Source organism: Fusarium proliferatum (assembly GCF_900067095.1).
Source record: "Fusarium proliferatum ET1 genome assembly, contig: FPRO_scaffold015, whole genome shotgun sequence".
NCBI classification, from domain to species: Eukaryota; Fungi; Ascomycota; class Sordariomycetes; order Hypocreales; family Nectriaceae; genus Fusarium; species Fusarium proliferatum.
The window spans coordinates 372693-387498 of NW_022194804.1; the positions used below are offsets into that span (position 1 = coordinate 372693).

The 14806-nt window shown below is 49.2% G+C and overlaps 7 protein-coding genes across 7 annotated transcripts; 4 read left to right on the plus strand and 3 right to left on the minus strand.

The window, feature by feature from the left end:
- Nucleotides 1-222: 222 nt before the first annotated feature.
- Nucleotides 223-2109, plus strand: FPRO_12413 (uncharacterized protein; the record flags this gene model as incomplete). Its single annotated transcript, XM_031224207.1, has 5 exons — nt 223-318; nt 394-534; nt 593-1455; nt 1515-1716; nt 1780-2109. The coding sequence occupies 5 exons, from the start codon at nt 223-225 to the stop codon at nt 2107-2109; spliced, it is 1632 nt and encodes a 543-aa protein (XP_031089489.1).
- A 541-nt stretch (nt 2110-2650) lies between these two features.
- On the plus strand, nt 2651-4358 carry FPRO_12414 (uncharacterized protein; the record flags this gene model as incomplete). Its single annotated transcript, XM_031224208.1, has 6 exons — nt 2651-2809; nt 2877-3004; nt 3058-3208; nt 3267-3313; nt 3381-3824; nt 3896-4358. The coding sequence occupies 6 exons, from the start codon at nt 2651-2653 to the stop codon at nt 4356-4358; spliced, it is 1392 nt and encodes a 463-aa protein (XP_031089490.1).
- Nucleotides 4359-4780: 422 nt separating this feature from the next.
- Nucleotides 4781-5708, minus strand: FPRO_12415 (uncharacterized protein; the record flags this gene model as incomplete). The annotated part of the gene is made up of 2 exons (XM_031224209.1): nt 4781-5191; nt 5280-5708. 2 exons carry the CDS (start codon nt 5706-5708, stop codon nt 4781-4783), a joined length of 840 nt encoding a protein of 279 aa, XP_031089491.1.
- A 360-nt stretch (nt 5709-6068) lies between these two features.
- Nucleotides 6069-7034, plus strand: FPRO_12416 (uncharacterized protein; the record flags this gene model as incomplete). Its single annotated transcript, XM_031224210.1, has 3 exons — nt 6069-6117; nt 6190-6503; nt 6600-7034. The coding sequence occupies 3 exons, from the start codon at nt 6069-6071 to the stop codon at nt 7032-7034; spliced, it is 798 nt and encodes a 265-aa protein (XP_031089492.1).
- Nucleotides 7035-7448: 414 nt separating this feature from the next.
- Nucleotides 7449-10056, minus strand: FPRO_12417 (uncharacterized protein; the record flags this gene model as incomplete). Its single annotated transcript, XM_031224211.1, has 6 exons — nt 7449-8283; nt 8341-8535; nt 8606-9228; nt 9289-9369; nt 9437-9822; nt 9888-10056. The coding sequence occupies 6 exons, from the start codon at nt 10054-10056 to the stop codon at nt 7449-7451; spliced, it is 2289 nt and encodes a 762-aa protein (XP_031089493.1).
- Nucleotides 10057-11784: 1728 nt separating this feature from the next.
- FPRO_12418 (uncharacterized protein) lies at nt 11785-13589 on the plus strand (the record flags this gene model as incomplete). The annotated part of the gene is made up of 2 exons (XM_031224212.1): nt 11785-13081; nt 13147-13589. 2 exons carry the CDS (start codon nt 11785-11787, stop codon nt 13587-13589), a joined length of 1740 nt encoding a protein of 579 aa, XP_031089494.1.
- Nucleotides 13590-13845: 256 nt separating this feature from the next.
- FPRO_12419 (uncharacterized protein) lies at nt 13846-14515 on the minus strand (the record flags this gene model as incomplete). The annotated part of the gene is made up of 2 exons (XM_031224213.1): nt 13846-14274; nt 14369-14515. The coding sequence occupies 2 exons, from the start codon at nt 14513-14515 to the stop codon at nt 13846-13848; spliced, it is 576 nt and encodes a 191-aa protein (XP_031089495.1).
- Between the last annotated feature and the right edge of the window lie 291 nt (nt 14516-14806).

Consider the following 14806-nt stretch of genomic DNA (forward strand, 5'->3'; position numbering starts at 1 on the left):
TTCTTCTTTGTATCATCTGCCTATGCTGGACTGCCAAATGTGCCTCCTTGATGGTCACATATCGGTGCCGATGGCTCCACCCAACCGCATCTCGGGCTTCGTGACAATCCGCCTCTCGGCTAAGAACCCACTTCATCAACTGTGCTAGATGATAAATAGGTGGTACAGGCAAGACAGGAAGGCTCTGATCGTAATAGAACAAGCGTGCTGGAAAGATCAGCCATGTTTCGGTCACCCATCCCATCCGTGTCCATTCCATCAACTGATTTACTCAGTTATGTGTTTGGGGGTAGCGACCCTGTTGACCCTGGTTTACCGGTGAGTACCAAGAGTTTAGCCACCGTCACCTTTGAAATTCTTTCTCTCAGTCTGCAGGATACTAACTGGCTTTAGATCCTCATTAGCCCAGAGAACCCTGACCATGAGAATATATCCAAGCCACAGGCTAAGGATTTGGTCCAGAGGCTTGCCCGAGGGCTGCAGGTTGCGGGTTTCCAACCCGGTAACACGACTTGCCTCTTTTCTTCAAACAATGTGAGTAATTCTTTTTTCCTCGAAGCTTCTAGGGCTCAGAAACTGAGACGCCTCCTAGATATACCAACCAATCATCAGCCTAGGGTCCGTGGCCGCTGGCGGGGTCTGGACAGGCATGAACCCGGGACTGTCGGATGGCGAGGTAAAGAGACACCTAACCAATTCCGACACCAAGTTCCTATTCTGTTGTCCTACTCTTCGGGTGAAGGCTCTTAGGGGAGCTTCTGAGTGCGGAATCCCGAAAGCAAACGTCTTTACTATTACGCCTTTAACGACGAAGGATCCGACACAAAACCCATGGACCAGTCTCCTGGCTCATGGCTCGTCACCCTGGACATCCTTCAATGACGAAGCAACGGCAAAGTCCACCACCGCATGTCTCTACCCGACCAGTGGTACCAGTGGTCTGCCCAAACTCGCCATGTTGAGTCATCACAACGTCATTTCTGCGGCAGTGCTCCTCAACGAGGTCGAAAGACGCGACTACCAGGTGAGACAGGTCATGTTATGGCCCATGTTTCACGCTGCATCTCTTATATGGTCCCATATAACACCATTGCGTCAAGGCTGGCAGACTTACATCCCATCAAGGTTCGATCCGTCCAAGTTCTTGGATATTGTGGGACAGTTCCAGTGCACTGACACGGGGATGGCTCCGGCCATGATGTTGGCTGTCCTCCACATCGACCGTCCTGACCACGAAAAGCGAAGAAAGCTTTCCTCTATGCGATATGGGATTTGTGGCTCAGCTCCAGTGGGCCCAGAGCTGGAACGCCGTTGGCGGGAGATCATACCAAGTAACTGTCCGTGGAGTACAGCTTACGGCATGACGGAGCTTACCGGTGTCGTATCAAAGGTGCACTATCCAGTGCATGACAATACTAGCAGCGTCGGGGCCTTGATTCCAAATACGGAGGCTATGTGAGTATTGATTCTGCCTGTCACGCGCAATGCCCATCATTAACGTGAACATATTCTAGGCTCTTCGACGACGAAGGTATTGAGATAACGGCCTATAACCAGCCTGGTGAGCTGTTTATCCGGGGTCCAACCGTATTCAAAGGCTACTACAAGAACAGGGTTGCCACCCATGAGTGTCTTGAATCTGGATTCATCCGAACAGGTGATGTTGTTTACATAGAGTCAGAGAGCAAGAAGCTGTTCATCCTAGACAGAAAGAAGGTAGGTCAAGATGTTCCCATGAATACCCTGCCGTATGAGTAACTACGATTAAACCGGTACCAGGATCTCATCAAAGTCCGGGGCTTTCAGGTTGCACCAGCCGAACTAGAGAGTGAGCTCTTCAGTCATCCGGGAGTGGTCGAAGCCGCTGTTGTGGGAATCACGAACGCGAGCGGCATGGAGTGCCCTCGAGCATACGTTGTTCGGCGTCCGGAAAGCATGGTGAGCGAGGCCGAGCTGGTTAACTATCTCGGTTCTAGACTGTCTAGTTACAAGCGGCTGACCGGCGGGGTGTGTTTCATGGAGGCGCTTCCGAGAAATGCCAATGGAAAGCTGGCAAAGAAGGAGCTTAGGGAACTGGCAGCCCGTGAGCATCGTAGTAGTCGCTTGTGACGACTTTCTTGGAACTTTTAAATGTCAATGCATTACTATCTTACGGAAACCATTATTCGATTGAGCGAATTTCGGCGTTGAATCAATGTGTCCATAGATGGAAGATGCCATACGCACTTGGCAACCATACACGTACGTCTTGTGATTGAACAGACTTACTGGCCATAGTTTGCGCTACCATCCACCAAATTGCGGGGATCTGGGGTAACTCTGCCCAAAACCCTCGCCTGCATCTAGCGACATGACGCTATTCACAAGCTAGTCCCGAATTTTCGGATTCGCTCTCCTGCACATGCTCCCAGTCCAAGCCTCAAATACTTCGGCGCCGGTCACCGAGCTTCAATGCCAACCGATTGAACTTGCCAACAACCCTTCTGGCTCGTATTGGCTGAGCTGGAGGATATAAGAGAGTTGATCTCGCAGCCTCACGGCAACGTATCGTAGATATGAAGCAAGAAAATCGCCAGAACCATAGTCACCAGGCTTTCAGGTTGATATTTCCTTCCACAAACAGCCAGCCGCGCTTAACAAACTTAGCGCCATGTCCAAATCTGAGGTCCAGATCACTGACACCCAGCATGTCGAGCAAGTTGATCGCATGGTGGCAGAGGAGAGAGCACTCGTAGAGAGGAGACTTGTTCGGAAGATTGACATGCGTCTGATGCCCATGCTATGGCTTCTCATGGTCTTCAGCTACCTTGTAAGTACCAACCTGTTGAGACGTATGAACGATGAGAACTTCAAACAGGGAACGCTAACATCAACAGGATCGCTCTAATCTTGGCGCTGCCAACGTCGCCGGCATGAACAAAACTCTGAACCTGAGTGACCAAGATTACTATCACGCAATTGTCACATTCCAGGTCGCATATGTCATATCCGGGACTCCATCAAAGTATGTGGATTCTACACTCGGAAAGGGGTGAATTCGGGCTCATATCAGCATAGTATGATTATCGTTCGCTTGCGGCCATCTCTATACATACCCGCCATCATGTTTCTATGGGGCACATGTGCCACGTTTCTTGGTGCCGTGCAGTCCAGAGAACAGCTGTGGGCAGTCCGATTCCTTCTTGGAGTTACCGAGGCTGGCTTTGCGGTAAGCAATGCTCTGATCTCTTCCATCCTAGGGGCTGAAGGACTGACCAGCCTCATAGCCTGGAGTTATGTTTATGTTTAGTTGCTGGTACAAAAGGGAAGAGCAGTAAGTTTCCCAGCGGCAAAAAGATCCATTTGTGTCACTTTCATGTAGCTATCTAACGTTGAAATAGGGCCAAGAGATTCATCATCTTCTTGAGTGCTTCGATTCTCTCCGGCGCCTTTGGCGGTGTTCTCGCAGGTGCCATCAGTGGCCACCTAGACGGGGCGAGGGGAATCGAAGGATGGCGCTGGCTTTTCATCATCGAAGGCGTCCTTACTGTTGCCATGGCTCTCTTCGCACCTTTCAGCCTCCTTGACTATCCCGCCACGTCGAAAGGGCTGATAGCAGAAGAGAGACTTGTTGCTGTGGAAAGACTTACGACAGAGGACATCACGGCTGCTACTGGCAGCCATGAAAACAGCTTATCCCACGGCCGTGCCTTTGTCTCCGCGGTAACCAACTGGAGGCTGTACTTTCTTGCATTGCCCTACATGCAGCTCGTCGGCTCCTCAGCCCTCGCTTACTTCTATCCCTACTTGATCCAGGGTCTCGGATACACATCCGTCAAAGCACAGTTCGTGAACATCTCTCCCACATCAACTACATAATTGACTGAACGGAGCACCGACTAACTGGCTGTGCAAGATACATGACAACGCCGCTTTACATAGTCGCGCTCACTATCGCAATTCCGACATCGGTGGCTGCTGACATGTTTCCCTTGCAACGTGGATTCTTTGTGTTCACCATCATGTTGCTAGGCGCCATCTTTTGTGCCCTCGCCACGGGCATCCGCGCTTACGTACCCCGCTATGTCTTCTTGTGCTTCATCAACTCAGCTATCTGGACAGGCAGTCCGATTGCCCTCTCCTACGCCGCAAGTAACCTCGGGCCAGTAGATCCCGAGACGAGAGCCATCAGTCTTGGGATCATCAATGGACTTTCCCAACTGGCGCAGATTTATGGCTCGGCGCTCTTCCCACGGTCTGAAGCTCCCGAGTATCTGACGGGATTCACCACGTATACCTTGCTATTTGCTACTGGATCAGTTATTGCCCTTAGTGGGAGCTTCTTGCTCAGGAAGTACCCGTATAAAGCCGATTTCTAACTGTCTTATTCTTCCTTGGTGGAGCATCTCGCACAGACTCGGAGCTCCCAGCGTGCAGAGACTGGGTATTCGATGGGTTCTGTGGATAGGGCGATGTGTTGAAATTATGTAACAGGAGAGCCGGGTTCAATTACTTCTCATGTTAATGTCGCTCCTCACAGGAATATATATATTGACGGAAAGGAATCTTTTCATTCTCCAATCCATAAGACTAGCTCCTTTCCTATAAGATGATGCTCAGTGAGCATTGACGATCCAGTGGAGAGGCTAAGGACTCTAGGCTGTTTGTACTGTGTCTTGTCCCGGCATGTGTATGTTATTATATAATAGTGCAGTACACGAATGAATCTTGTGCAAAGCTTTTTATATATTTCATTGATTTATGTTACTCTGATGAAAGGCCTGCATAGTATCATGATACATCAATAGTGGTACAGTGACCAACCCCCATCGACTGGCAACGTAGTTCCAGTAATACCGGACGACTGCCTTGCGAGAAGAAACGAAACTACGTGAGCCACTTCTTCTGCCTGTAGATGTCTTCCCAGCGGTGAGGGCGAAAGCTTCTGCTCGAGTTTAATCTGCGTATCCGCTGAGGGTTGCTGAGCCAGCGCAGAGTGGCACACACAGTTGACCCGGATTCCGCTCGTCACGTAGTCCATGGCTGTGGTTCGCGTCATGCCCACGATGGCGCGGCTTGCTGCTGCACAACTTGGTAATTGAGGCTCCGATCCAACGCCGTGAACAGTCGTAATGTTTACGATGCTCAAGACCCCTTTGTTTGTTTCTTGACTGAGGGCTTGGGAAATCTCTTCACGCATCCAGAGCCATATCTGGAATCAAACTCGTCAGCTTTGGTGACTTGTTCTACATCAATTTTTGCAGTAGACGAGAGACATTGTTTCCAACAGCCTCACCTACCGTTCTCTGGACAGCCTCAGCTGGCTCTTTGAAGCTTTCGAGACTGAGGTCCGCAGTCATACCAAATGTCATAGGCATGTCAGGACAATTTGCAGCATAGTAAATGGGCCCATACTGCTCGACTACCTGTGCCGTAAGCTGCCTGACTGTCTCGGCGTCATTGAGGTCTCCTGTCAACACTAAAAGTTCCAGATCCTGCTTTCCAACATCACGGCATGCGCGAGCGAGGGCCTCTGTTTGGTTGAGGTCCACGTCTACGAGAGCGAGCCGAGTACACCCTTGCTTCGAAAGCTGCAGAGAGGTGGCACGACCAGTTGCTACGAATGTCAGCCTCGGTGTACAATAATTATTGGAGTTTGATGGAATGGTTTGCTGATCCATACGTGAAGAAGCGCCGACAATGAGCGCGACACCTGGGAACGAGTCCATCATTTTTCGCAAGTGGATTGAGGAGTCCAAGGCCGTCGAGAATTGCAAAGTAAAACTTTCCGACCAGACATGGAGCAACAGTGATGACGAGGCCTGAAAATACAACGACTTCCAACCAACCAACTACGTCTGTGGCGTCTAGCGTGGATAAATGGTCAAGCAGTTCGGCCCATTGACTCCCCGAAGCGGCGACAATGCAACCCGACTCGGTGCCGATGGAGGAGGAGGAGAGTCGACCGAGCTCGGCAGCACAAGTTGACACATCAGCTATTACGCATCATGATTCGAATTGTATAATCATTCCAGCTCAAGGTGCTCGATAGTTAGTTTCTAGGCCCAATTGGATACAGACGAGCAAAAATGCAGATCGCACTTCCCGGAGTCGCGTTAGTCACGGGCGCAGCCTCAGGTACAGACAGACTTGAACAACACAGAAACACACACATCGAAGCAAATAACACTGACCTTACATGAAATGCAGGTATTGGAGCAGGGCTTGCCATTTATTTCGCCAAAGAAGGATGTACAAAGCTGTTTCTGGTAGACGTCAACTTCAGCGGGCTCAAAGATACCAAGGCGCATATTGTCGCTGAAGTCCCCAACGTCAGGGTGGAAATCTTTCAAGTGGACATCGGTAGTGATGCTTCAGTGGAAAGAATGGTCGATGCATGCGTGGCCATGTTTGGACGTCTAGATTATGCAATCAACCTTGCGGGTGTAGTCCCTGCTAGAACGCCGATTGCAGAGACGCCGGTGGCTATATTTGATAAGGTTGTTTCTATAAATCAACACGGTGTAAGTTGAGACCCTTTCCTCCCTCGCTCACAAATATGGCCTATCTCCGCTCTCTTCTAAAGCAGTAAAAGATTGACCGAGTTGTCACTTCCACAGACTTGGCTATGCCACCGGGCCGAAATCCGACAAATGCTAAAGCAGGATCCCCTCCCCAGCTTAGGCAACGTGCGAGGGAGCATAGTCACAGTATCTTCATTGGCAGGGCTCAATGCCTCAAGTGGAATGTCACCATATTCTGCTTCGAAGCACGCTATGGTCGGTTTCGCAAAGACAGACGCTCAGGATTACGGTCCACAAGGCATTCGAATCAATGTCATATGCCCTGGCATGATTGACACAGCCCTATTTCGGCAGACCAGCCCCCCTGATGCTCCGCTCAAGCTTGCCAATATCACACCTGTCAGACGCCTGGGGAATCCAGAGGACGTCGCCTTCCTTGCAATAATCTTGTGCAGCTCACAAGCAACTTTCTTACAGGGAGCTGTCATCCCTTGTGATGGAGGGCTGTCACTACAAAGGGGAGTGCTCTAGCGGCAACTCAGTTACTTTCCTTCATATATACCACCAAACAACAACAAAAACTACAACTATTGTTTTAAAGGCAGCGCAATTCCATAGTCTCCTAGTGTAAACAAACACCCGTCGTCGACTCAAAGTCCCAGCCTGCTGTTTGCTAACATTTTCTCGCAACTGGCCTTGCTTGCTGTGGTTACTGAGATGATGCGTGCTCAAATGTATGCTCTTAACGTTGGTGACTTGGACTTATTCAACGACAATGCGGGCATACAAGTGGCTAATGGAGAAATTATCAAGGATTATCCTGTTTATCCTTATCCGGACTATATTGATCGGCCAGTACGCTCTTGTCGTTCGCCATGAAGTAACATAAACGCCAATCGACCCCGAAGGGACGCCAGATATCAACAGCTAGCCAATAATATCTTCCTACATTGTGTCTACAAGTCCAGGCGAGTTCTTAATGTACATATCTTCCCACTCCAAAAGGCTTTCCAAGGCGTCAGACTGACTCGAGACCTCATCTGTGCAATGCTGATGGGCTGCACTACAGGTTGAGTCTGTGAGTGCCCTAAAATAATTGTTGCCTGTAGCCGATGGGCTGGAGGCCACCTGATCGTCCCAAGGGGCTGGCAAAGAAGCCTCGAGGAAAAGGTTGTCTGTAAATCTCGGTGATGCCAGATCATCACCTGATTGAGAAATGCTGGCAGAAACCGCAGAGTCATTTGCACGGTGATGGGACGTATCGGTCTCCTCTCGTCTGGTGCACAATGAGAGGCCAAACACCTCATCTGGGGTCTGATCTGCTTCCCTCGGAAGTACTTCCACACCATCTGAACTCACTGTCGACTGATACGACTCCAGGTGTATTGGGGAAAACATCAGATTGGCCGTGGGAATATAGTTGCTCCTCAAGGCGACAGGAAAGTCCCTGTCCTCTGGGAGCCTGAGGAGACTTAGACTCAAGTCCATCGTAAGTGCCAGACGTAGGTAAACGTCAGGCTTACAAGCCAAGACATCTGTAAATTCTGTTATCAGGCTATTCGAGCTCAAAGAAATGTCCATCTGGACGAGATTGACGAGGTGTCGAATGGTAGTACTTATCAATTCTACCCCATCGTGGCGCGGCTCAATCTCTTTCATTGCTTCCACCAAGACCTTAAAGCGGTGTTTTTTTACTGCCAATTTGGCGGGAAGGTTGGCCGTAGCTAGAACCTGCAGGTCCAGTGTACTTAGAAGTAATGGAAAGGCGATGAGAGCCATTCTAGACAAGATCTTAGTGTTTGTTGAGCTCCGATGGAGGGGACTTACAGGGACTTACACACTGAGAGGGAGATATTGGACAAGCCCTAGTTGCGTAAGTTCTTCAAGACAATCCATGACGCCAAAGCTTGCTTCTTGAACCTCCCGGCCATGCTCGGAACTATGTAGAGTGATAAAATTGTCAACACCAGGCGGCATTGATTGTAAAATCGGGATGAGTGCCTCGAAATTCGATAATGCGAGCCTTGCATAACTGTGAGAAAGGTGGAGTGACCAATCAGCACTCTGCCTTGCTACGACAACTCGCCGGAATGTTTGCTCACTGGTAATACATGTACATGAGGCTGCCATGTACAATCACTGACTGGTCACGAAACCTGTTATCAAGCAGAGGGCTTGGAATGGCGGTGCTTGTCATCATAAACCAGTTTTTCAAGGCGTCACGACAGGCTGACAGTTTGGCTACCTCCTTTTGAGTGTAGTTCAACCGATAGCAATCAGGTAGGCAGATGAGCTCTAAAAGATCTGTCAAAAGCCCGCATAATTCCATTACTCTCAAGAGGATGCATACAAGCCTTCGCTTGTTTTCCCGTCTGGCGACCTCTGAGTGGTTTATTTCATTCTCAAAATCAGAAGGGAGCAGCACTGGCGGCACCTTGGTGATTTGAAGTCTTCGTCGCAACCCCAGTGACAAAACCCGGTCACGAATGACGCAGCACCACCACAGTCGTCTTAGTAAGTGTGATCTTTCGGATTGGACTTGGAGGTCTGGATGCTCCCAGGCTTCGTGCGCTCCAAGGCATCGGGCGTGGTGTATTGCGATGCTCAACCAAAGGCTGTTGGGCTTTTGAGGGCCTGTTCTCGATGTTGGATACCAAAACGAGAGGAGGAGGGCCGCTTGAGATAGCACCATAGGCGAGGACTCCAAGTTGAAGTCAAAAAGGATCTAAGAAGTCACTGTTCAGTGGAAGGGCAAACACGAACGGCGAGGATAATGCCCATGTACCTTGGCTCTTTGGTAGAATGCTGACCTAGCTCGTCGAATGTCTTTAAATCCTAAACTCTGAATAGTGGCTTGCATCGCAAACTTCTCAGTTCTCAGCAATTATTGAATCGCTTCGACTACGTCAATTAACAGTAAGTAGGGCACTCACAGCGCTGGTTGCGAATATCATGGCCTGCATCAAAAGCAAGGGAATGCCCTGTTGGGGTGAATCCGAAGTTGTATCGAGGCAATACATACTCCAGAAGATACCTTCGTCAAGGAAGGGGAGACGAGGGTGCACATGCAAGAAATACAGCGGCATAAACTCGTCCAATATGACCTTAGATGGAAGACGAAGGCACCCCTTGAGGTCCAGAAAGTGGACATCTTGTTGCAAAAGGAGGCCCCAATTCCCCATGGTCATGAATGAGTAATTGGACCAGTGCCACTCATTCGATCTGGCTGAAGCTATGTGCTTCTTGGCTGCTTGGACAGGGCAAAGCAGCGGAGAATCAGTTGAACCTGGTGAACTAGGTGCGTTGGCAAGAAGAATTCCTGCTTCCAATCCAAATCAGATCATGTACTCTGGGAAGATAGGTGGTTTGTAGGGGCTCGATTACCAGATGCCACGCCTGGCTCTGTCTGCACTGGCGTCCACGTCACCGCGTTGGCCGAAGACATCGCCATAAGCAAAGGCCTGCTGTCGTGGCGCAGATCCGACCTGACACCCGCCTCAAGGCTGCTCACCCCAGCGACGCCACGTTCAAGGTGCTCGGGAGAGTTGCTCATCTTCTTCGCCCCCGTCGGTGAGTACGAGCTGCCGGAAACATCCCAAAGTATACCGGGGTTTCGAGGCCGCGGGCTGCCACGATAAACTTTCAGCCATGAAATTAAAGGAATAATAAGGTAACACCAGCTCCTCTCACCGTTTGGTCATCCTCTGAGTGATGATGCAACTCTTGCCGTCCAGAGAGCAATTGGTGCAAGGAGACCCGCAAATAACAACATCACAGCGGACTTTCCTTTGACGGCAAGATAGACAGGCTTTTGTAGCCCTGCGACGAACTCGGACTTGGCTCATGGTTTCAAAAAAGGCTTGAGCTGTGAAGCCCAATGAATATGCTCTTTGCTATTTGTGTTGTTATCAATTGAGACTTGTGGCTGAGAGCGTGATTCAGGAGAGAAAGCTTAGAATATGCTCTTCACAGTACCGCCGGCGATTTAAGTCGTAGTTCAACTGGTAACAGTCAAGCATTCTATGGCCTAAACTTTGTACCCTGCTAGCCTGGGTACCTAGTAACCCGTCGTGAAAGCTAACAGGCAGTTAAGAAGCCTCGAGTATTGCGGCTTTTAGGAATCCGACCCATGGTCATCTCTGCGTCAGAATGTGCGGCACCGAGCTCGGCGACGAATTTGTGGCTGTGCCCGAGCTGATGAACTCTGGCATTATCTACACGGACAACCCCATAATCTGATATCGGTGCTGAAAAAACTACGCTCTGCACAATAAACTGATGAGGTCCGAGGCAATCTGAAGGATCGTTGGGTGTGCCCAGGTTATTGAATAGGACCTGTACTGTAGATTAGACTAAGCATTCTTTCACATGGACAACCCGATTTATTACTCATATGGGAGTAATCCTCACTTTGAAGGTCCTGAAATATCGTTACCGCTTACAGACTTGGCATTTAGCTGTATTTATGGCCGGAAAGATCGCTCTTTGTGTCCGTCTAGTATATTCTCTACTGTGGACGGTCAAATGTCCACTACGGAGGAAAGCAGTTTTCTATATACTCAGTATACAGTACCTCAAGCAGAGGGCTATAAACTATACAACAGTCGCATTACATATAAAATGCGTAGCAGCTTAATAAATCCTAAAACTAAAATACATATCTAGCTCTAATCTCTATAGCCTTAAGATTAAGTTAAATTTATAAGAATTATAATTTTTAACTATAATTACAAAAGGTTAATAATATATTTCAAAATTAAATACTATAATGTAATATTATTTATTTTATTAATAATATTTTTATTTATATAATTATTAATTTACCTTATACATAAAATATATTCAACTTTATGTTTAAAATTAACAGGCTAGTAACTATAAGCCTTAGTTATTATTAGCTACACTATCTTCTTTAATATAGCCTTAGATAGTAAGAGTATAGTGTAAAGAGTGAAGATTGCAATGCCGACCGGTCCATGTGTCCACTATTTGGCGGCGCCGAACTGGGTGCCCTATGCCGAACCTAATGCACCTTGGCCGCCAGGCCTAAGTCTCCTCTCCACCAGTATCCATAGGCCAAGGAACTTTACCCTGTAGGTTTATTTACACTGGTTTGTGACCACGATGCCCAATTATGTTGGGTCGAGAATGATCCGCAATAATAAATTGCGTCAACGTTAGGGACAATTTCCAGCCGAACTGCTGTCTATCTCTCTTTACCTGTCTCTGTTACACTCTCTTCTCTACTCCACACCTGTTGGGTTAATCCAAGTTCCTCACCATGGACGATCCTGAGCAATTCACATTGCCATACTCAGTGCCCGCTGAGAGCCGAGCAATACTATTAGAATCGCTTATTGGCAACAGTCTCCATAGCAGTCTCCCAGCTGAGGCAAAGGAGTTCGCTCATCATGTTCGATTTGAAGGCTCAAGTCTTCCGTGTCTGCCAATCAACTGGAGATTCGCAGAGAGTGCTGCATCCCTCAAGGCTCTGGAAGCAGTCCTCATCAACGTTTTGATCAGCCGCAAGTACGGCCAAGGCCCATTTCCTGTCACTATCGACACGGATCACGCCCAACTGTTCTTCATGTCTTCCTTAGTAATCGAGACCAACCCGGACCCTGCTTCAGCAATACAACCGACTCCGATTCGAGAACTCACGGAAAAGTATAGCCACTATTTTCCTAACCGAGATCTGCACCAGATGGCATCGTCCCCTTTTCGCAAGGCCGTCACAAATATCTACAAGACTAAAGATAATCGCTTCTTCCATCTGCACGGAAGCCTGAATCCTGATCCAAGTCTGGAGGCTATTGGATTTCCGTCAGACAACAAGGAAATACAAGATATTGTGTCGTCGTTTGTCCCATTTATGAAGCGCATAGCTGAGAATGACGCGGAGACGTGGGATAATCTACTTGGGGATAAATACAAGCAAGCTGCCACCATATGCCTCAGTAAAGAGGAATATGCAAGCAGCGCCCAAGGCCAGGTCAATGGTAAAGTTGGGCTGTACAGAGTGCAGAGACAGGACTCGAGACACGCAGCGGGCTGGTGGGAGCCATCCAAGGACACCTCAGTCGAGAGACCTCTAGCAGGGCTCAAGGTCGTGGACTTGACCCGCGTCATTGCTGGGCCTGCTATTGCAAGGGGCCTGGCCGAGCTTGGGGCCAGTATCATGAGAGTCACCGCCCCGCACTTGCCAGACTTCTCTGGTCTGCACCCAGACCTCAACTGGGGCAAATGGAACTGCTCTCTGGACCTGCGGCAGGAAGAGGACCGGGAAAAGCTGCGCCATCTTATACAAGAGGCTGATGTGGTCGTGAATGGCTATCGGCCTGATGCATTGACCAAGTACGGGTTCGGTCCGGCCGAGGTCTTCTCCCTGATCAAGGATCGCAAGAGAGGCATCATCTACATTCGCGAGAACTGCTTTGGTTGGGACGGCCCGCTATCCCATCGCAGTGGATGGCAGCCTATCAGCGATGCCCACTCAGGAATCTCCATGGGCTTTGGGCGAGCCATGGGCCTCGACGAGCCTGTCACTCCTGTGTTTCCCAATTCCGACTACTGCACTGGTAAGTGCCACTAAAGACTTGACTAATCGCTACAAGGCATTTAGTAATAATGCTTCTTCTAATAGGCATAGCGGGGACATGTGCTATACTCGAGGCACTTGTAGACCAGTCGGAGAGCGGTGGTTCTTATCTCATCGACACATCTCTGAACTACTACAACCAGTGGCTGGCCCAGTCTGTGGGTGAGTATCCCAAGCCAGTCTGGGATCATGTTTGGAGTCAAACAGGGCACGAGGTGTTCCGACACTATCACAGCATGAACCATACTATACCGCGATTCATCCAGAAGATGAAGCAAGACGGCACGTTGCTGAATCCCCGGTTTTTCGAGATGCGGGAGTCGGCAGCCCTTGGGGGCCTTGTTTTTCGCACACCAAAGGCAGTACTCCGCTTCCCGCCAGGCACGGTGAAGCTCGGGTACAATGTAGGGACTCGCGGGAACGGTGTAGACGAACCACGTTGGCCTTCGGACCTTGGGACGGAAATCGTTAGCAATGTCAGCCGGTAGCAAACGGGCTATACAGGAAATATTATATAGTCTCTTCGTTAAATACAGGTATGGAAGTCTATCTTCAGGATGAAGTCCAAATCACATTGAGATAAACCTTCAAGACTCTTTTAAGCATAGCAACTAAACTGCTGCCTGCCTACTATCGAAGTAGGTAGTAAGTCCAATATATAAAAAGGGGAAAGGGACTGCGAGTTACAATAGGGTAATAGCGAAACATAATCTAATGATATTTCCCCTGCTTGCTAACGATGTACTAAATGTTGGGTTTAGGTGCTTGTTCGAATGTGACGCTGGCCTTGGAGTGTTCTGCAACAGATAGCAGCGCACCAGATTCCTTGTCCCTCATCTGACCCCATATGGTCACGAATCGTTCTCCAATGTGCAGTACTTGGCACTCTACAAGGATTTCTCTGCCTGCTGGTGCCGGTCTAATGTAGGTAACGGACAGGTTCCGGGACACGCCCCCAAACTCCCAAAACCCCTTCCTGGAGAGCGGCGCTGCGCTCATGGTAGTGCACATGTCATATAAAAGTGCAATAGCGCCTCCATGGATGTTTCCGAGACGGTTGGAAAGACTCTGCCCGGCTCTGAGCAGGAAGACGGCGGCTGCTGTCTTGTTGTCTGGCGAGGTCTCGGCGGACACGACCTCGAGGTTATTGCGCATAACCTCATCGTCAAAGCCCTGCAAGGGAAGTTAGTCAATTAACTATGATTCATGTTATGATTTCATGTATAAAAAATAAACACATATAGAAAGGGCAGAGTACAGCGCTTACCGCGCCTTTGTCCGAACTGTTGCGGTATGTTTCCAGATACGACCGGATTCGTAGGACAGGATCTGCAACGGTTACATCAAATGTGATGCCTGGAATAGAAAGAAGGTCATTAGAGTAGCGTCTCGATGATTTTGAGGTGGTCGCCATTGCTTTTCTGCACGTAATGGGATTTGAACGTTGGGGAAGCTTAAGGTTAAGGTCTGGGAGCTTTGCCCGCGCCCCGCCAAAGGTTTAGAGGCTATACCGTAAGGGGTATATATTTCTTACCGAGGAAAAAGCTGTTGAAGGGGATGTGTGTGTATTGAATGTGGCTAACTAAGGTCTTGGGCCGAGTGGTCCGGCTGATATACGAGGTAGGTGCCTCAGGCACCTTCAACCAAAGCTACTGGTATACCTAGCTAAGCGCTACCTACGTGGCGTCTCGGCACCGAGACACAC